General features: G+C 44.4%; 1 protein-coding gene across 3 annotated transcripts in view; it reads left to right on the forward strand.

Moving 5' to 3' along the window:
• The first annotated feature begins 5,193 nt into the window (after nucleotides 1–5,193).
• The window catches only part of LOC130385249 (glutamate receptor 4), a 1,260,456-nt gene continuing 1,242,889 nt past the window's right edge, over nucleotides 5,194–22,760 (forward strand). For all 3 annotated transcript variants that reach the window (XM_056593669.1, XM_056593670.1, XM_056593671.1), the window contains exons 1-2: nucleotides 5,194–5,281; nucleotides 7,864–8,022. In XM_056593669.1, coding sequence (XP_056449644.1) covers nucleotides 5,194–5,281; nucleotides 7,864–8,022 — 247 coding nt within the window. The remainder of the gene's footprint in view (nucleotides 5,282–7,863; nucleotides 8,023–22,760) is intronic.

Consider the following 22,760-nt stretch of genomic DNA (forward strand, 5'->3'; position numbering starts at 1 on the left):
GGGCATAAAGTCTGTGAATCTCATCAGAGGTAATGTCCTTGGAGCAGATGTTCTGGCGGGGTTGTGTTAGTAAGTCTGTTAAAGGGAGAGCAGGACCTCTTCCGAAGCCCTGATGTGAAACACTCAATGGAACTGTATGTACTGACGATGAAAAATGAACAGGGTAGCCGCATATTTTATTGCTATGAATACAGAGTGGAACACTGTGTGTTACGGAGAGAAATGCACAAACATTGTAACAGAATGTGTCAACGAGAAATACACAGTCTAACATGAAGTGTTATTGTAGTAATCCACTAACTGTAACAGAATATGTTACTGAGAGAAACACAAAAACTGTGTACCAGAATGTGTTACTGAAAAATACACAAACAGTGTCAAATAATTAGTTAGAGGAAAAAATTGAAAGCTTTTCCTTTCTATCAATCTATTGATAAGATATACCCTAAAGCCTAGGAGTTATTATCCATGTGTGATAATCAGTAGGACAAGGCTCTCAGCTTAGTACAAAACATACCCTTTTTTCAGGTGGCTGTCCATGTGAACTTCATAGTAAAATTAAATTAAATAATAAAGAGACCAAAACAAATAGCTACCCTGACTGTGACGGTCAAACCGTAACCACATTTCACAGTGCCTTTTCTCCTGGAAAATGATAGTATTATATCTGCTTTTAGTGTGTCTTGGCAGCAGAAAATCCTTTCAGACTGATAATTGTCTTGACAGCCAGAATATGGAGAGATAAAAAGAACAGCAGGCAACAGATCTTCTCCTTTTATCCGCAATCACAAAGAAAATGTAATTAGATTTATGGCTTCAAGTGTCGATTTGACTTATTTTGTCAACCTCAAATTGGATAAAGTGAACTCCAATAGAGAAGGTGTACACTTCATTTTTCGAGTACAGTCAATGCTGTCCAGCTGTAGTAGAGCAAGACAGTGCTTTACATTATTTTCCCTTTATTAATACTTTATAATACTTTACTGATAAAACACATTGTCACCCAGTCTCAGAGAGACACAATCTGTGGGGCCGGGGTTTCCCCAACATTTCTTTAACAAGTGCTAACGCTCACGATCAACCCTAAGGACTTAAGGAGAAAAAATACCCGCAGAGCTCCTCCATCTGGCTTAATCCAGAGTAGTGGCAGAGATCCAATACATCCACACACACATACACACAGGTGTCCATGCAAACAGGCATACTCCCACACAAACACATAGAAACACACACATAAACATACACACACGCATACACATACCTGCATGCACAGTGTACACACACACACACATGCTCATGGACGCATCCATACACACACATAAATATGGACGCGCACACAGGTATGTGCACTAAAACACACACACACACACACACACACAAACACACATACCCACACAAACATAAAGACACACACACAGACATAAACACAAACAAACACACACACAAACACACACACACAACCAAACATGTTTGGACACCCTTACACACATACAGAAACACACACAGATGCACAAAACCACACCAACGTCCTCTTTCACAAAGTCCTTCAAATCGAGCGCTTCCCATCTTTCCTTCAGTAGGTAGTGAGACTTCAGGGCTGGAATGCCAACAGCTGGGATAGAGAGGGATCTAGACGTTGTTGAGAATCACAGAGCTCCGGCTTCAGCTTCCGCTGTGCTTCCGCGCGCCTCTCTCCCGCTACGTGTCTGCAGCCATGACAAGCCGTGACAGCAGCGGATGCATTGTCACACGCGGGGGCCTCCCCTGCAATCCAATCCCAGACACCCCGGCATAATGATGTGTCACCCCGAGTGTAGCCATCGCAAGAGATGTTTTACGTTTTTGTGCAAAAAGAAGAAGAAAAAGAACAGAACGCTGACATGAATTCTCCAGGTGTTTTACGGAGGCTGTTGTCGTTGCCTGCAATGGATGTATTAAAGGGAGCAACATATATTGAATATTGCATTAGGAAAACTGTCAGCCCGAGTGATGCAAACATCTGACATACATCACAGCCATGCCTCCTCTAGTCTTGTATGACTTTACCTTGTCCGGGGCAAGCGCTGCCGCAATCAATTGTGTGCTCGGATGGGGGGGTGGGGGTCGGGATGGACGTGTGTGTGTGGCGTATGTGATGTATTATGCGTGGAGGATACGGCGGTAATTTATATGTTAACGTTCAGATGGATGAGTGTGTGTGTGTGTGTGTGTGTGTGTGTGTGTGTGTGTGTGTGTGTGTGTGTGTGTGTGTGTGTGTGTGTGTGTGTGTGTGTGTGTGTGTGTGTGTGTGTGTGTGTGAAGTGGGAAGGCAGGGTGACTATCAAGCGTGGCATGGCTGTCCAATGGAGATGACCTGGGCCTGAGGGCCTGGGGGAGGCGTGTGGTTCTTAAAGAGGAAGACGGACGCTCCGCATGAGGCCGCTCCTCAGCAGAAGGTCCCTGCGTGTCGTTCCCTCGGTGGGCACCTGATGCATATTGATTCATTGATTTATCAATCTCACCCGTGTGTCTGATGATTTCCTCCACTTGCTCCTCCTGTTGGGTGGGTCAGAAGGCGGGCGGGGGTTGGCTCACAAACACACTCTGATCCCTTAGACACATGCCTTTTTGCTTTGCTGAATTGGTGTTGAAAGTAGATTGCTTATGAGGTAACTCTGCTTACCTTTTGTTTGTAGGTAGTGTTTACAGCTGCGATTCAGCTGTGACCCTTATTGCGTGCCAAAGTACGCTTTTCTTTATCTAGGACACATCATTTCAAAACATTGCCGCTTTCTACAGAATGTGAACAGCCTCGACATGTGTCATGTATATATTATATTGAAAAAAAAAAAGAAAGAAAAAAAAAAACCTTGGTTAGGCCGTTTCAGGAATAAAAAACAAATTCATGTCTTGAATCCGAGCACAGACCCTTCAATAAATATATTTTATATTTTCTTATTCACTCGCTATATGGCCACTTCGAATTCTAACATTCAACGGAATATCGACATTTCCACATTCTCCATTTGTTATCCATTTTCTCTCCAGCAGTGAGTTGCTCATCTGGGCTGGCTCAATATGAATAATCTTGGTGATCTAATTAGATTCTCTGCTGTTACTTTCCCCACCAGCTTAATTAATATCCCCAAAACAATTCTAAGAAAAATAAATGCATCACACATCAAACATCCCACCACACATGTAGATGGTTCTTCTTCTTTTTTTTTTTGCACTAAGTTCTGCCGCGGTGTGTGAAACATTTCAAGGAGTTCTTGAAACTGTTTGTTTTGCACTCTACAGAGATGGCGTCATCCAGCCGGGTAAATAAAACCAGCTTGTTTCAGCAACACTGTGCAGGTGCAGCATTAGCAGCAGCCGTGGTGCTGAAACATACGTAGTTGTTGTTCACTAGCATTCAGCACCACGGACAGCTCCCATCTCCACTGACTCTCACGCTCCTACAGCTCTCCAGGTTCTCACTCTTTTTATTATTTTCCAGGTATTTTCTGTTCTTGTTGAGCTTTGTATTTCACTATATGAACGGTTAGCAGTGGCCACCTCCATTAAATGAGAGGCATAATTGACAAACTCTTGTTTATAATCAATTTCATCTGTGAACCGATTCTAGTGAGGCGGATTATAAATCATGATGTAAAAGCAGTCGACGTAAAAAAGTCACAAGTTTTTGACAGCCAGGCCTCTAAAAGTTCACACATTAGCTAACGCTGTCGGTTTATATAGGCATGAACATTGCTACTATTGGCAAAGTAAACATTAAGACGAAAGCTTACAAATGTGTTCAGTAAAGTTAAGTCGATCTTACTTCTGGGATGGATATTTCTGGATACGTATATTTCAAAAACCTTACAAGCTGGCCACGCATTTGACCGACTACGGTGCAACAGTTAGTTTGAACATAGCCCACATGAACGTGAGATATGTCGCTTAACTTTTAGCCCGGATACATAGCCTAGTCAATTTTGATATTTTGTCATAAATGACTGGAAAACCACTATAAATAATACGCAGATTTTCCAAGACGTGTTGCAACCCAGTATTTGCAGCCTTGTTATGCTTTTCATGTGGAAAGTTTAATGGGACATTCCCATCTGCACTACCTGATATGTCCGTTGTGTTCAGGTCAAGAGACTATTTAAACATATTGCATCAAATTGGCAATTGCAATCACTCAACTGAAAATATAAGCATTTCAACATATGTTTGGTAATGGGTACTCTGTAAAAAATACAATACGTACAGCTTATGAAAACAAATGAGTGATCACAACCAGGAGTTACTCGACTGGGGTTTTTGCGGCTCCCAAAGGCGTTCATGACCGCCCCTCCGACACGTTCGATCTCACGGATATTGACTTTTATTTTTATTTTGATAGAGAAGGTAACCGACCAAACGTTGTTTACTTAAAATGTATCAAAACCAAACAAAAAGTAGACTCCCTTGATGGATGTGAGATATAGCAGTATACACACATCAGAGGAGTAAAACGTAAGCAACTCAACTTGAAGCATCCAATTATTCAACTACTTTAAAGAGCTCCTCCCAGGAGACACCGCGCTAAACGTTCAGCTGCTGTTGATGGGCTGCGCTCCCAATTCCAGCCATATCGCAGAAGAACGACACACATCAGACAAGAATGTTCAAATGCCATTTGAAGTGTCGTGTGCCATTGCATTACATCGTAAGTGGCACTGTAAAGAGGGGCCAGCGACACCACATTCCGCCCACTGTCAGAGGTCCCAGTGCGGCTAACATGCTAAAGCACGTGGCGCCGTCTGATACAAAATGGACCGTAATGTCCTGTTCAAAACTAAAGGTGACTGTCATCCGCGGTGTGGCTCACAGTCAGAGAAAATTATGGGCAGAAGAGGAGGTTGCAACTCTTTGCCGGGGTGGGGGAAACGAAACACAGGAACATGGGTCGAGAAAGAGGCGCATGTGTAGTAATATTCCTCCCCTCTCCATTCAGTAGTGCCCCCTCCCATCCTGTGCACTGTGGAGCATTTCTAGTGCCGGACCACCAAGTACCCGGGAAGCAGCGTGATCGGGCCACTGCGGGGGAAAATAAATCTTTTTTTTTTCAACCCAGACATGGATTGTTAAATGTGTTCTATCTCGATTTTATTTTTTTATCTTGTGTTTTTGCCCGGTTTTTAACCTGCTCAATGTCTCTCATCAGTTTTTAACCTAAACAAAATGAGGATTTCTAGTGATCAGTTTCTATTGATATTCTCGGGCTTATGGGGACTGACAATGGGTGCTTTCCCAAGCAGCGTTCAGATAGGTAAGTAACATTCTGCCAAATAAAACTGTGATGCACATGACAATTGTTTGTTGAAACGCTCTGTCCTCAGCGTTGGTCTTTTTTTGTGGTCACATCAGACCTCGGGACCACTCAAAGTGAGCATTGTAGAAGTGAAAAAAAACGAAACCCTCATAAAATACATCTTCTTTATTCCTAGTTAAAACATGTACGCGTGTATTCCGTTGGCACTGTGTGTTTTGCGCCGTGCACATGCAAGGAGACTACGCTTGTTGGCGTAAGGCGATAATATTCCAGCATGCACGGAGATGTTTGAAAGCGCCACTGCAGCAAGACCAGAGCTCCGTGCAGAGGGAGCAATCCGATGTGGGGCTGTCTGGAGAGAGAAAAAAAGTGTGTAGTCGGAATGCACAGTGGATGTAGGGACTGTTTGGCTGTCATAGACCGTATCCCATCCGCACTACCGCTTGAATAAATGCACCAAAACCCCGCGTCTTAAAGCCACCGTCCCGGGGCTCGCTATGTAATGCACAGTTCAAACAGTAGTATATGTCATTATTCTTTCTTTTTTTTTACCAATGTTGTAGGGTTGCCTACCATGGGGTAAAATGCGGATGAATTGTGGCGTTTGCTCCACTGACGGATAGGCGATTGATTTGTAGTGAAGTTGATGCCCGTCATAACGAATTAAGCTGATAAGGTTGAAGGGATACAGCAGGGGGAAAGCCCACCTCCACCACCACCTCTGTTGTTGCTGCTTAACGTGTACACTTATTTAAAACAAGAAGGCAGAATCCCTCTGTTATTCAAGAAATTGCTCAGTTTGTTAAAATTGCCAATTTCTGTGAGTGTTGAATCTAAAAGTATTAATAACTAGTTTTGATGACACCATGGTTTTCATAATTATATATACATTGGCATGGGAGACTAATACCATTCCTTCCTGCAGCATGATTGGCCACTACATCAAGTGTCGTCTCATTTCCTCTTTCCATTACATCATTTCACCATTACTTAACCATACATTTACACAGGAAAAAAAAGCATTCAAGCAAGATGAAATAGGATAGCTAAACTGGTGAACTGTAGACCTACACTGGCAACAATAAAGATAAGATACGGTCACTGAAACTAGTTTCCTAAAAAAGCTAATTTGGTCATAATCATAGATAAAAATGAAAACTCCTCCCCACACAAGGGATTCTCTCCCGAGAGGCCAGAGGTCTCTGAATACATATTTGACCTGTGATTATGATTGGCCTGAGAGTCATCTTTTGGACAATGGGGTAGGACGTTGCGTGATTTTGAGCGATTCATCTATTGAGCGATGTCAGCATCACACAAGAAGACACCAAGCCCTGAGTAGATGCTCTTTCTCAACCTTGCCTGTCGAGACTCCCTAGCGCCTACCTTGGTAGATCTGTTCTTAAGCTGTCCTGGCCTTGATCTGTAGCGTACTGGAGCTTCACATAAAACACCTTGAACATGTACAGTAAATGTCTGACTCTGTGCTTTACTATCCCAATTAGTGAGCGTTTCCAATTGCTTCTTTTTTTTTGCTCAGAACATCCAAATACCAGGAACTGTTTCTTTCTCTCTGTATAATCTAATCAGAAGTTCAATATAACAATATACAATATAATATAAAAAGAGACAATATAAAAGAGCCATTGGTGGGTGGGGGTGGGGGTGGGGGTGGGTGGTTGTTCTATTTCCACTGACGTAGAACCGTTTGGTTAAGATTACTCTGCATAAACTGGCATAAGCCCTGCAAGGTATAAGATAAATCGGGCAGAGGGGGGGGGGGGCTGTCTTGTGACGTAGATAGAGACTTCTCTGGCTCTGCTTGGCTGCTTTAATGAACAGGACCCATGCTGCACAGGATTATTTTTCCGTTGCCCAGGGTCATTTTTCTGGGAGGATGAGAAAGATTGCTTCCAAGGTTAAGTCGTTCCTCCACCAGCCTTTTTACTTACTGTAAATACAGCTGTCGAGAGTTTTGTTTTACTAAACATTATGCTGTGTTTCAGCGGCGCAGATTGTGCCTTATTTCACACACTCTTGGAACGACTCCAACGCGGGGACATCAGCCTAGACTTTGCTACTTCCTGGCGTGGTAGACATTGTTAGCAATGTCAACATTTGTAAGCGCAGCATGTGCCAATTCTCATTACGTGCAGTGTCAGTGTTGTTCCCCTCTGTGTGTATACATCTATTTACCATTGGTGCTTTCACTAGGTCTGGTGGACTATTTACCTTATCTCCAAATTGAGCAGACATTTGTATCCAACTCAGGTTCCAGGGAATTGAGATACAGGACATGAAGTAGCAGGTAAGGGCGGGTTAGGCATCTTATCAAGGGATCACCGGCATATGGCCTGCAGGTAGACTGCAGACACTGAGGATCAAACGCTGTACCTTTCGCAGTGGACATGTTGGAACCCCTGAACCATCTCTCTCTCTCTCTCTCTCTCTCTCTCTCTCTCTCTCTCTCTCTCTCTCTCTCTCTCTCTCTCTCTCTCTCTCTCTCTCTCTCTCTCTCTCTCTCTCTCTCTCTCTCTCTCTCTCTCTCTCTCTCTCTCTCTCTCTCTCTCTCTCGGCAGGGGGGCTGTTCATCCGGAACACGGATCAGGAGTACACAGCCTTCCGGCTGGCCATCTTCCTCCACAACACCAGCCCCAACGCCTCGGAAGCCCCCTTCAACCTGGTGCCTCATGTGGACAACATCGAGACGGCCAACAGCTTTGCCGTCACCAACGCCTGTGAGTCCATACCTTACACCTATCCCCCTCTCTGTCTGCCTCTGTGTCTCTCTGTCTTATCTCTTATGGTTCCTGGTGTGCTTTGCTGGAATTTGGCAGGTGATGAATGGTGGTGATTTTTCTTTGTTGCATTAAGCGATGGGAATATGGACTGTGTGTCTAGAAGGAGGAGAGCTGCCTCTAGCTGCCCTGTAGGAAAAACACGCTGGCATTGTTCAGCCATCGCTGGCTTTTATTCATGAGATGGTATGATTTTTTTTTCACAACCCTTTGACAGAATTGACATGTGACGAAAGGGGCGACAATACACCCTTTTTTTCACACGTCTTGTGTGTCAAGCATGTCCGTCAGGAAATCATCCACAACAGATTGTGTTGTATGCATGCGTTTGTGAATGTTTATCTGACACGCATGGTATGCAAGAATGATGGATGACGCGGACGCATTCAGCCAACTCAGCGCGAGAAATGGTGTTCATTTGTGCATAGAGCTCTTAGGAGCTGTGCACAGGGCAGACCGTTTGGATCAACCGCTGCATGTCTCGTGGGAGGCCCCTGATGGGACAGGAGCTTCCACAGTGCTGGTAGATTTTTTAACTGAACGTGTTCGAGTAATAACCACCAATTACTCCCTGGTAGCTTCACAACCAGGACTAGAAACCATGTGACTTTTACAAACCACCTTATCTCGCATGCTCACTCTCCTTCTCTCTCTCTCTCTCTCTCTCTCTCTCTCTCTCTCTCTCTCTCTCTCTCTCTCTCTCTCTCTCTATCTCTCTATCTCTCTCTCTCTCTCTCTAGGTCTCTCTTCTTCTGTCCTTTCGCTCTCACTGTTCCTCAAAAGTCAATACAGACAACCAGCCACGTGTACTATCTATAATGTGATCTGTTGCTGGAAAATCAATGCAGAGACTGAAGGGCTGTTTATTTTTAAAATGGGAGTGTGTGGGATAGGTCCGACAGCACGTTCAGCTGTCCGTGTGGGAGTGGGTGCGCACATGTGTGTGTGTTTGTGTGTGTGTGTGTGTGTGTGTCTGCATCCGGTTGCGGGATACCCATAGACGGTTCTTAGATCTTTCTCGAATTTGCATTTCCTACTATCCAAGACAGAAAGTTGCTTCAAGGAAGTTGCGGCAGGAAATAAGATTAGGGGTTTATCCTGATGCGTGGTCAAGAGACCAAAATGAATGTCCCTGATGGCCTGTTTTGACGTCTATTTTAATGTACACATGCTGTATATGCAGCATACAGCCCCCGTTCTAGCCCCTCCCACTTGCAGGGACAGGAAGGGAGCCTGCGACCCATTGATCGTCAGGGGCTGAAATCAGATCAAAATTGCACTGAACCAATCAATGGCCATGATGGCTTTAGGGCGAGCGAGGAATCTGAGAATGAAACCCAGCTGATCTTAAATCCCCCCCCCCCCCACAGCACAATCACGCTGGAGGTTAGTTACCATGCCGAGATATAGGGCCTGTTCATTGCGACATCACTTCCCAATGACTTATAGGAACATTTGAATTACTAAAGTTATTGTTATTGTAGTTATTGTGTTGGTAGTAATGCATTTTTGGTCATTGTTTAGTAATTCCTCGTGAAAATATTTGTCATTACGGGAAGACATTGTTGTGTTTGGAATGCCAGGCGTGGCGAAACAACGTTTTCATTAGCCGAGGTTGCGGTATATTAACGTTGGTATAGGTCTTTTTACAGAACCACAACCCCTGAGAAAATGTGGTATCACCAACAAAAAAATCCCATGATGCATTGGGATGCATGATGTACAAGCCCTATAGGATCCATTAGGCGCCCGGCCGGCTGAGGGTGCAATGTAATAATGGAATGAATCAAGCACTCACAGCGACTGTCTAGTGGCCGTCGAATGGGGGGACAAATATTGTTGACTGATTCCATCCGCCCTGCCCCCAGACCAGGGTACAAACATCGGGACCCCAGAATCTGCAGCAATACGCACCTTGGCCCACGTTCCTGCTGGTGTTTTATGTATAAAGCACAGGCCTCCCCGTCCCCTTGTTCTCCAGTGGGCGAATGAGCTGCTGGACAGAGCCTGGCTGATAATGACAGAGGGAGGGGTGCCTCTGGGAGACAAGTCATTTGGCTGCCGGCGGGGGCCCTGTTATGGCCGCTGGGAGCGCTTCAACTCTTTGTCATCGGAGAGACATCTGCCAGTTGGTGGGCCCAGGGGACATCCAGGGAATCCAAACATATCGTTGTCATTACTGTTAATTGTCTGGGCTGGCACAAGGTGGCTGGGTGAAGTGGGACATGTTTCGGCGGGTGTTTCAGTGTGCCATGTGGACACCACTAAGTCTTCAACAGGATGATTTGTGTGTGTGTGTGTGTTGTTTGCCCTTGAATCTCGAGGAGAAGGTGAAATGGTTGTGGTTTTATATCGTCTTGTCCGGCTGGAAAGTTGTTAAGGCAGATTTTCAATCAGGGCTGAGTGTGTGTTTGTGTTTGTGTTTGTGTTTGTGGCATATCTGTATGTGTGTAGATGTGGACAGGCCGAAGTGACGGAGAGCGATAGAACGGTTGCTGGACTGTCAGCGGACCAGTGTACACTTTAATGGAAGGCGTTTTCATGGAATTTAATTGTCTGGTTTATAAGTTGCTGAAGTACTCTTGGATAGTCTTACTGGGCACCGCCTGCTTCCACCTGTCCATAGATGCCCGGGATGTTTATGCTGAATGGCATCATATGGGAGCATTGGTTGTGGGGTGCAAGGTAGCATGACAAATCATTTGTGTTTTGTTAATAACCTCGCCTATACTTATATGGGGACCAAGATTAAAAAACAATTGAGTTGAACTGTAATCACTTTGTAATTACCAAAGCACAAACACATTTAGCCTTAACAAGGCATAGTTTGAGCTACATACTCCACTACAGAAAATAGCAGGGTCAGCGGTGTGATCTCATCTTGTTGAGGTATGAAACAAATTGCTAATCAATTAGCCTGATCCTAACACCAGTGGCTGCTTTGCCAGATTGATGCTTTTGGTTGTGAATGGGAACTGCATGTGTGTGTGGGGCTGGGAATTTGACTAATTACAATGAGCAGCTGTTACGGCAAGGCATTGCACTTATTGTGTCAATCAATGAACTTACTAGCCGTCAGTCAGGAGAACCCCGGGGTCCGCTCGCTCCAGAATGACCTTAATTAGTAAGAGGAAACCGCAAGGTGCCACGGTGCCATAATGGCATCTGGAAGTATTGGTAATCCATTTCTCATGACACAGGGCTTCCTTTTGTAACCAAAAACGTGTTTGTAACTCTAAGCGACTGCTGGAAAAATGGAACAAAACAATTAAGGCCTAAGTGACCCCTTAAAAATAATGAGCAGGCAGGAGCTGGGGCCCGCAGTGCAGCGTACGCGTGTGTGGCTCCTCATTTGTAGCGCCAGCCTTTTGTGCTTAAGATTCAAACACCCTTAACCAATACGAGACTATGTTGCCTCTCTCGCTCTCGCTCTCACTCTCTCTCGCTCTCCCTCCCCCTCCCCCTCCTCGTTGTCAAGTGAGTGTGAGATGTCGGCACTACTCACCTCAGCTCTCTCAACCCTGGGTTGGGTTCCTCTCGACCAATAACAAGCAAGGACGGGTTTAATGATGGGGGAGGTGGCTTCTTCCACGAGTGGACGGCTGAAAGAGGAAAATAACTTAACCTCCAATTGTTCACCTTCTGTCTGCCTCACAACTCTGCAACAACTGCAGCTGTTATTGACGGAGTGACATCATGATCTGTGATGGGTCACTCCCGTTCATGCCTGTTTCAAGGGTCTCTCACACACACACACACACACACACACACACACACACACACACACACACACACACACACACACACACACACACACACACACACACACACACACACACACACACACACACACACACACACACAGAAAAACAACTGCTTTTATTTCCATATTTTGCTCATTAGCTGTTCCTACACTGTGCATGTCTGACCTGGATATGTTAGTGTAATATCTTTCTGTGTGTGTGAAGCATGTGCATTTGTATGTGGCATCCCCAGTGTGCACCTGTGGCGTGTGTGCGTGTGTGTGTGTGTGTGGTGTGTGTGTGTGTGTGTGTGTGTGTGTGTGTGTGTGTGTATTTACCCTCTAATCTCTCTGTGCAGCGTGCTCCAGACCTCTTTAAGTCTATTATCTGCTGCCCCTCTAAGGCGCTCTGCTCATGGACTCCCGCCCTCTCTCCTCTCTCCTCTGCTCCTGATGGAGCCGGTGATGTTTAGCGCAAACAGGCTGCCAGTGGGCAAACTCATTTGTTTGAAAAGACTGTGATGATGCGCCTGGTTTAAAGGAAGTGTGCGCATGTGTACGTTTAGCTCCAAGAGCATGCTTAATGGCATGCTGTAAGGAGGACAGAATAACAGGCTAATGTAGGCAGGCGTGTTGGAGGAGCGAGAGGATGAAAAGGTATCATCTGCACACTGTGCAGAAACACAAGGACGTCCGAGGGCATCTCAGCTGCCAGGACGGGGGCTTTGTGATAGAAGGGGACGTGACGTCCTTATGTTGTTTATTCCCCCCCCCCCCTCACCCCACTCCACATCAATAGCCGATAGCAGCCAGCTACCTTTCAACCCCCCATCCCCCTCTCCACATTACTATCTCCACTTCCACACAAAAAAAGGAAGGATATGGACTTCCTGTTTTAGTAGGATTCACTTACTTTTAGATACAGGGGGGGTGTAACTTTGAGCTGGCTAAATGACACGAAACCCCACCACCATCTGTTGGCTTAAGCAGTATGACCTCTTTAGAATACCATCCAAGGAGTCACCTTGTTTATCACCTGTGACTATTTGCTGCACTTTGTTTAAGGGCACCTTTTCATCTTTGAAAAGAGTATTGTTCTGAAACTAAATTCAAAGCTAAATCCCTGTAGCCTCAAAATGGCGACCACAATGGGTTTTTGAAATCTAAATTCCAGGTGTTAGTTCCTCTTAGACGTGAGATGTGACGGAGCATATATCTTTCATTTTATGGAATGCCCTTTTTTAATCAAGGAGGATTCTTTTTTACGATGTGTGTACGTGTGTGTGTGTGTGTGTGTGTGTGTGTGTGTGTGTGTGTGTGTGTGTGTGTGAGTGTGAGTGTGTGGCCCAAGTAGTTCATCAACCCAATTTACTCAAAATGTGTAATGAATAATTTATTTAAGGAGTGGTCCTGAGAGGGAGATAAATCCTTCTTATTCCGATCGCCATGTTCTGGAGTAGAACCCAGTCCACCAACCCAATCCAACAAGTAATTCATACAAAATTCCTGGCAGGAAATGTCAGTGCTCAGACTTCTGCAGCATGCAGTTGTGTGATATCAAATGAAATGCTTTGAGGTTTATGCATACATTTCTCTCCGCTGCCCGTCAACAGCCGACCAGTCATGCAGGACATGCTTTCCACTTCCGCCTTCTTCTCCCTGTTGGTTCGGTGTTGGGGATTTAATGACACCTGGTCGCGTAACAGGAGGCTTAGGGAACATTCCTGGCAGAGCTCGGAATTGAGTTAAAAGCTACGTGCCATTTAATTAGTGCAGTGGAGGAGTGCAAGTTGTCTGGCAATAGGAAGGTTGCTGGTTCCATCCCCGGCTCCTCCTATCGCAATGCGAAGGTGTCCCTGAGCAAACCCTAACTGAACCTGAGGCATTAATTGTAAAGCGCTTTGAGTAGTTAATAGTTAAATTAACGCATTCCCTTTACATAGAAATATAAAGACGTACAAATCTAGATGATCTATTCGTGTTTTAAGAAAGGATATTAAGTATAATGCAAAATAAAGTATAATATTGCATCATATAGTCCAAAAATATTAATATATGTATGCATTAATTTAATGTAATTTGACCTGCTACATTAATAAAGATCTCCAGCAGTAGTAGGGTACCAATGTGTGCCAACATCCAGTTTAGCTCTGTCTGTCTCTAACTCTCTCCCTCTCTCTCTCTCCCTCTCTCTCTCACACACACACACACACACACACACACACACACACACACACACACACACACACACACACACACACACACACACACACACACACACACACACACACACACACACACACACACACACACAGTGAGTGAGGTCAATTAGAATCCAGTATTTCGGCCTCCCCTGCTCCCTTTCCATCATGCCCCCCTCCCCCTACAACGATTATGTAAGTGCCCCCCGAGCTGTGTGTGTGTGTGTGTGTGTGTGTGTGTGTGTGTGTGTGTGTGTGTGTGTGTGTGTGTGTGTGTGTGTGTGTGTGTGTGTGTGTGTGTGTGTGTGTGTGTGTGTGTGAGCGCGTGTATTCGTGTGGGTTTTCCTTTATGATTTGCCCTTGTGTATTTGGGTGTGTGTCTGTCCATTTGTGTCTTTGCAATAGTTGTTTATGTCTGCTGTTCTTAGTGTTTTTGGTCCTTGAGTAATGGTGGGTACGGGTATGTCGCTTCTTGTTTTCATTGTGTACTGTTGTGCGTGTGTGCATGCGTGTTAGTGGCAGCAGTGGTTTCTGAGGTTATTTAGAGAGAGAACATGGGTTGTAGGAAAGCCTTCAAATTTCACGACAGCCTCTTGGACTGTCCAATAAACATTAGCATTCTCTGCTATCAAGTAGTGTATGGGACTGCAGTTCAGATAGATTCATTAACTAATGTTCTTTTAATTTTGTTCATACAAGGGGGAGATCTATGTCAAATATATTGCAGTTTGGCTTAATCTGTGACTCAGTATAAAACCTATACACAGTGATATCCAAATGTTGCCACGGGTTTGCAGGGCATTACAACGATATCTATTATCGCAGGACATCCAGTAAGCATGAGACACGTTGAGCTTTTTGATGTTTGCCCCGAATGGGTTTGGCCTTGTCAGCAGTTGTAACAATGAGAGCTGTTGCCAGTTGGAGTCCACTCCATTGCGATGGCTCGGCGGAAAACACTCTACGGATAGATTCTGGATTGGATGTGGAAATGTATTCTCCATCAAATCTGTTGATGGACATTACATTGTCCTGAATCTGAATCAGAACTCCCAACCTTCCCCGTCTACCACAAACTGTAATAGGATCCACATTGATCATCCGTGAGTGAAGAAATTAGAGAAGCATAAAAGATAGAAAAGATAGTAAGAGAGGGTATGAATCAAGATGGACGCCAGAGGGAATATTCAAACACATTTAATGCATGCAACAATGGCCGTAGTGCCCAAAATCTTTTGTTCCAAATTGCTCGGTTCTGACCTTCTTAGCACTAAGAAGGCTTTGATAAGCCGGTAAAATGCAGGGCTGGAGAAAGCAAAGACAGCGCAGTAACTCAGCCAAGTGAAGCTTAGTGGACCTTCCCTCGCCAGTACTGGTGGAAGGAGCCATTATGTTTTGCAGGCCAGAGTTAATATTGTTTAACCGGCATGTCAATCGTGGCAGCGCCTGTATCTGTACGAGAACCTTAATGAAATGCTCACTCCCTCTGTCTCAATCTCTCTATATCACTCTCGTTTCTGTGTCTGTATTTGTTTGCCTCTCTCTCTCTCTCTCTCTCTCTCTCTCTCTCTCTCTCTCTCTCTCTCTCTCTCTCTCTCTCTCTCTCTCTCTCTCTCTCTCTCTCTCTCTCTCTCTCTCTCTCTCTCTCTCTCTCTCTCTCCTGCCTGCTCTAATCTAATCTAAAACAACAAGAGCGTTAGATACACAGAGCATTAGCGAGCTACATAGCTGTATGTATGTCGTGTTGGAAGAATTTGCTGGAATTTAAACTATATTCTGAATGATGTTGTCGACCATGTTATATCGGGCATATGGTGGAGACAAGTCCACAGCTGTCACACTAAAGTTACAGTAGCTTTATTTTTTCAGGACATTCTGGCTCCTCCAGACTGCTTCTGGCTGCTCCAAAAAAACAAAAACTTGAACAGTAAATCACCATGCCAATTACATGTAAAATTATGCTCAGATAATCTACTTTGAAGGGGACTTTGCTCATTTGGCAGCAGTTGTTGGATGGGAGTTTGGAACTGTCCACCGAGTCTTGCCTCAAAGAAGGGACAGATATGGATAAAGAGCCTGTGTTCTGGGGTATTATGGCCAGTTTTTTACAGACTGCATTTGTAGCTGCAACTCCCTGCTCTTCTTTCCATTTTTTATCCAGTCTATCTTCTTCTATCATCTGGCATGTCGTTATTCAGTTTTGGTACATTTCTGCACTGAGTTCATGGAATTTTTTTGTTTCTTGTGTTTTGTAATTTATTTTTACAAATGAAGGAGGACTCTCCCACCATTTTTTCACAAAAGTAAAATAGAAATATAAAATGGATGTCAAATTGTGTTTTAGATCAAATTGCTGCCTGTGAAAAAAGAGGAAAGATGTGAATGCCTATGTGCTGAAAAAGCATTTCTGACAGGCAGTATTTTTCATTCATTGTTGCTGTTATCATGGCATGCTGGCTGTCTTGCACCTATAGCACATCTAGACAACCTAGAAGGGTAAACAGTCTGATCTTGCCCTTCAGTCAAAGGGCTTAGTGGGGGCCACCAAATCTCAACTGAGAAGCCACCAATGAACACTTTTGCGACACCTGTGCTGAAGAAATATGACAGGGTTAATCTGTGTGGTTTATCTTGGATTCAGCAGTCCTACTATGTTAAAGCAGAACTTCTGGGGGTAGACGGCAAAGATTCTGGGCCGGAAAACCAAAAACTGCAAGGGGTGGAGCTAAGCCTTGTTTCCTGTTTCATTACAGAGATATCCTGGGAGTTGATTAAGCTTTCAGAAGGGGATTTTGGAAAGTGTATTTCAACTGTCGCCAGTCTGCCTGGCTGTTGATTTGAAACCTTAGTTAATTCTGCTGGCCAAGATTGTGTTAACCTTTTGCACGTTTACATAGATCCCCTCCTCCAGCCACATGACTGGTCCAAACAAATACAAAGTGAAAGAAAGTGAAACGCTCTGTTCACCGAGATTTGATCATCTGCTATCTGACTTTATCAATGAAAACTCTGATTTGTGAGACTTATCGGAACGAAATAGAGCCCATAGAGTCTTAAAGAAGAGGTTCCGGACGTATTTTATAGCAGACGTGGTCAGGGGTTTTCAGGGATTGAGCGAGAACAGACTACAATGAGCAAGTGGCATCAACGTCACGGACACACGTTTCTAACAGGAACCCACTCTGTGTCGGTGTGAAGTGCACCCTCCCGCTGGTCTCCGTCTGGGATGTGTCAGCACAGATAGACAGCGCTTAGAGTTTGGTGTTTCAGCCAGTACAAATACAGCAGATACAGGCAAATACTTGGCAAGGGTCAGTGTTAATTTAAAGGCTTTAGAAATATGGCTGTATAATGCACATAATGTTGCAGTGTAATCAGGGAGCTTCACCTGTGTTCCTGAACAGACAAGCAATCAAAAAAGGCAGTAGTAATGCGGGCAGAAAGCCAAACTCGAATTATCAATTATGAAAATAGATTAAACTAAACTTTGAAATATTGAATTGAAATGATTGCACAGATTTTAGCCAGACAGCCAGACATTTCTCCTCTGTGGGCCTAGAGATTAGCGTCAAGACGATGCGAGTGAGGGAGTGTGGGTGTGTGTAAAGATGACGCACGGTTTTCATCGGCATATTGATTAAACTGAGTCTTGGCTACACAAACACTGAACACTACCAAGATAAATAGCCAGCATCTTTTGTATGTTGAATGAGCCTAAGGGTCAGGGCAATTAAATATTTTACGCTTGTAAATGGCTACACACCTCACCAAAACACTAAAGCGAACCCAAACGCCCGCAGGGGTGGGGGGGGGGGTAGGGCTTGATTGAGAAGCCCTTCAGTGGGAGTCGTCTCCTTGATTTGCAGCCGGTGCAGGAGGTCAAAGGTTCAGATCCATCGGAGAAGGGCTCCCTTCTCACACGAGGGGAGAGGGTGGAGTAGGAGGGGGGTTTTGCACGGTTTTCACTCACCGGGAGCTACTGTAGCTCCGGTCTTCTAGTTACTCCTCCTGATCCATCCCCACCATGGGAAGGATATAAATGGGCAACAGCTACGAGGTTGTGTAGGGGTGGCACAGTAGGGATTTCTTCTTACCTCAGTGAAAAAGGAACGTATCAGCTCGATTTGGCAGATAACCACCGCAGACCAAATTCTTTTTTTATAATAATGTTTATCAAAACCTTGTAGCATGACTTTGAACGCTGGCTTCTCAACGGTCTGGAATGGTGCCATTTATTCTTGCAAATAAGTAGTCACTCTAGATGAATTGCCCACAAAGGCGCAGGGGAAGCAATCTACAACCAGACTCACCAACTAAAGCTAGCCTTTCCAGCTAAACCTAGCTTCCCCATCTAAACCTAGCTTCACCATATACACCTAGCTTCATCATCTAAAGTTTCTAAACCCATCCTCAACATCTAAACCTAGCTTCACCATCTGAACCCAGCTTCACCATCTAAACCTAACATCATCATCTAAACCCAGCTTCACCATCTAAACCTAGCTTCACCATTTAAACCCAGCTTCACCATATAAACCTAGCTTCACCATAAACCCAGCTTCACCATCTAAACCCAGCTTCACCATCTAGACCTAGCTTCGACATCTAAATCAAGCTACGCCATATAGAAGCGCTTCGCTGTAAGTGAATCGCCTCATCTCACATCGCCATGTACGCAGAATATGCCTGGAGTTCTCAAGAGCTTCATTCATTATTGTTTGTTTGTTCCTACACTTATTATATATTTCAAATGGTTAACAAAAGTTTAGATAGAAGCACATTTTTAGTTTGACGATATCCCTGGCAAAACAAAACTGAATAAGGACAGATTAGCCTGTTCTAAAGACTGGATATTGGATAATATCATAATCATACACATTATGAGATCACTAATATTGATAATCAAAGTTTTTTTCCCTAATATCAAGGACATAGTGTGGCAATCCTAACAATATGTGAGAAACGTTGTCCATAATTTTTACCTTTATCTCTAACTAAACTCCACCTAAACAATGCAGGCCTTTAACAAATGCAGTCTTATGTTTCAAAATACCATAAATATGCTGCTCCGTAGTATAAACCGCTAGCCTGGCGATGTCATACTCATAATTCTAGTCAGAATATGAGTCTGAGACCGAACCATTGGGCTGTGATTATAGGGCGGAACCAGGAAGGAAAATGCCTCTTCGCTCAATTGGATAGACCTAAAACCAATCAGAGCAACGTAGTATGTGACGTATGTTGTGCGAAGCACAGCTATTCTCAAACTAACTCAACTGAGCGCACGTTCGAAGAAGTAGAAAAAGAAGATGGACATAAACGATTTATTCCTGTTTTGTAAAAATAATTTAAGGATACACGGACAAATTGGCAACACGGTCAGCTTTTTTGGGAAAAAAAGTAAAAGCGCTGAGCGCTCTTTGGTGACGTGGTTGATTACGTTAATGTGTATCATCTGTCCATCAACGTATAAAGCCCGCCCTTACAATTTGATTGGTCAGATCACTTTTTGATCTGACCTAATACCTCCCAACGAGCTCAATTCCAGACTGAATCTCCCAGACCAAATATTTTGTGGGCGGAGTTCAGGCTGGTATCCAGGCTAATAAACCGCATCTAATTAAGCATCTTTGCCCACAGCCCAAATACTTGAATTGGCTTGAAACTGTAACGAAATTGTTTAAATACTACAATAATCCTTAGGGCCGCGAACTCACCGCATTGTCGGTCCACTTGCTGAGTCAGCGTCCGTGAGTAATTGGAGATAATGCAAGCTTTAGTGAAACCCTGAACTTTTTGATAGATTTAGTAAACGAGGCATTTGTTTTTTTTGCAAGTACTTCATTTCGACTCAGAGGCTTTGTACTATAGTTCATGGACTGTGAGCACATTGTGGAAAACGGTCTTTCTGGTTTTCAGTTATTTCAGTGTTGCCAATGTTTACTTCTTTACAAGGTTATCTTTTACTCGCAGACCTCTCATGTAAATCAGCATATGAGCTTTGGGCTTTGGGTTTTTGACAGGCAGTTGCTTGTGCCACCGCGGCCCCTGATGTCGGAGCAAGCAATTAAAGGTGATATTATACCACCAGGTGTGGGTGTGTCTAGATCAGTCTACCACTCTCCGTCATACATCTAGTTGGACACTCTCACCTATGATGTCAGAAGAGGCAGATTTTCATAACGGCTTGTAACATCTTATCACACTCACACCTGGTGGTATAATATGTCACCTTCAAAGGCTCAAAGGATCCCAACTGTCGCTAGTGGAGGTTTGGCCTCCTTCTAAGATGTGCCCTTAGATTTGTTGTATTTCAACACGTGACCGATACTTTTTTTCAGCCGTCAACTGCTTGGGCATTAGCACACAATAGTAGAGTGTGTTCTGTTGCAATTAAAATGTAGCTCCAAACGGTTCAATTTATGCCTTTTTTTGTCTGCATACTGTGTATATTTAATTGAACTGTAAATAATTAATAATAATCGGACACAAACAAAATAAACCCCCGACATGTGTAATGGACCATTCCTCCCCCCTCGCGCTCAAAACTGAATCGAAGATCAACCAAAGTTTGGTTTCTTCGGAAGCCCTTCAGCCAATAATCATGCACCATATGCAGTCGTGTGAATTTCAAAACAAAAATAAAACCGTTGTGATGATTACCGTCATGAGCTCAACCCCCTGGTAGGAATCACAGATATCATCACAGCCCTAGGGTTGTGTTCAATTCTGTTTGCCAAATTCATATGTATATATTCATATTACTGCTATTATTATTATAACACTTTTGGGTACTGGGCCAGGACCCGATAAGAGTCCTCTAAGGGTAGTTGCTAAGCTGAACTGCTGGGTATCCACTACCCAGCAAATCATCATCCATAACCAGCATCAGTTTTTCTGGCTCAAATATCCCTCTCTCATCAACAGTAACAAATCTTGGTGTAAAAATGGACCCCCAGCTCACTTTTGAATCCCATATCAACCACCTCTGCAAGACCTCCTTCTATCACCTCCGCAACATTTCCAAACTCCGCCCCATTCTCTCACTCTCAGACTCCGAAAAACTAGTCCATGCCTTTATCTCCTCCAGACTGGACTACTGTAACGCACTACTCATCGGGATCCCTAGCAAGAGCCTGCAGAGGCTTCAATACGTACAAAACTCTGCAGCTAGGATCCTGATGAGAGTGCGTAAGCATGAGCACATTACCCCCATTCTCCACTCACTCCACTGGCTTCCGGTTTCCACCCGGATTGAATACAAGGTTTCCCTCCTCACTCACCAATCTATCCATGGACATGCCCCCCCATACCTCAAAGAACTTCTAAACCCACATAGCACAACACGCTCCCTCCGCTCCACTCACTCTAACCTCCTCCACATACCCAGAACCAAACTGAGGACCATGGGAGATAGGGCCTTCAGTGTTGCCACCCCACGCCTGTGGAACGCCCTCCCTGACACCTTGAGGGCACCACAATCCACTGATTGTTTTAAAAAAGGTCTTAAAACATTTCTTTTTAAAAAAAACTTTGGCTCGCACTCTTAGATGTTTTTAAAACCCCCTTTTTATTTTTATTTTTGTTTTTAACCTGTAGCCCTTTGAGATCTTCAGATGAAAAGGGCACTATAAATTAAATTGATTATTATTATTATTATTATTACCCATAAACGCCGTTTTGCGAGAATCTTCCACCTCTGTTGTTTTATGCATTGTCAAACCTCGCAGGCAGCTACCACGGTGTGGAATTGCAATATGTCATAATTAGTGAACACTTGAGTGATTTCAACAATCTAAGCGCCACTTCCCATCAATTCCAAATAACACACACACACACACACACACACACACACACACACACACACACACACACACACACACACACACACACACACACACACACACACACACACACACACACACAGAATCTAATCTACTCTCTGTGTAATCTGTCACCCTTCGCTGTTCCTGCGCTTTTCCGACGATGTCTCTATCATTAGGAATGGATCATGAGGACTACATCTATAGTTATTAGTCCTATCCCACACGCCATTTACCTTATTTTTGCCTGCCTGTGTGTGTGCGTGCGTGCATGCACATGGGACTATGCGAGTGTACGTGCCTGCCTGTTTGGTAATACGCTGCATTGCGAGCGCCCTATGAAATGGAACTGCATTGCCCCCTGATGACACGAGTCCATCTGTATATGGCCAGAGAACACCATTTGATTACCCCCTGATTGGCCAATTTGTTGCGCTTCCATCTCGTCTGATGAGCCCCATTTGAAGACAGGGGCCTTGCCTGAATGGTCAAGTCTGAGCAAAAAAATATTGATAGCAGGGTGGGGATGTAAAAAAAAACGATAGACAATCTCACACCATTAGCGTAACCTGCCAGTGCTGCGGTACAAAGATGCAGATGCTTGGACCCCGAGGGGGTTGAGGTAGCTGCAGTATTGCTTCTTGATGTTGATACAGTAAACGGGAGCATATGGACGGCTGTAAAGGCAGGCGAACGGCGGCAATAAGAGGGGCTTCAGGCCAGAGCATGTATACACTCAGTGCAACCTTGGTCGTGTATGCTTAATAATGCCGTCCAGCGTATAGTAGAACACGCACATCGCCTAGGGGGCCGCGGGACTGGAAGGAAGCGGACGAACCACGTGGTGAAGAAAAAAACCACGTGTGGCCGTGAGGGAACACTGAGAAACCCATTCAAGCGATGCATGAAGTC

Source organism: Gadus chalcogrammus, chromosome 7, assembly GCF_026213295.1.
Source record: "Gadus chalcogrammus isolate NIFS_2021 chromosome 7, NIFS_Gcha_1.0, whole genome shotgun sequence".
In the NCBI taxonomy this organism is placed as follows: domain Eukaryota; kingdom Metazoa; phylum Chordata; class Actinopteri; order Gadiformes; family Gadidae; genus Gadus; species Gadus chalcogrammus.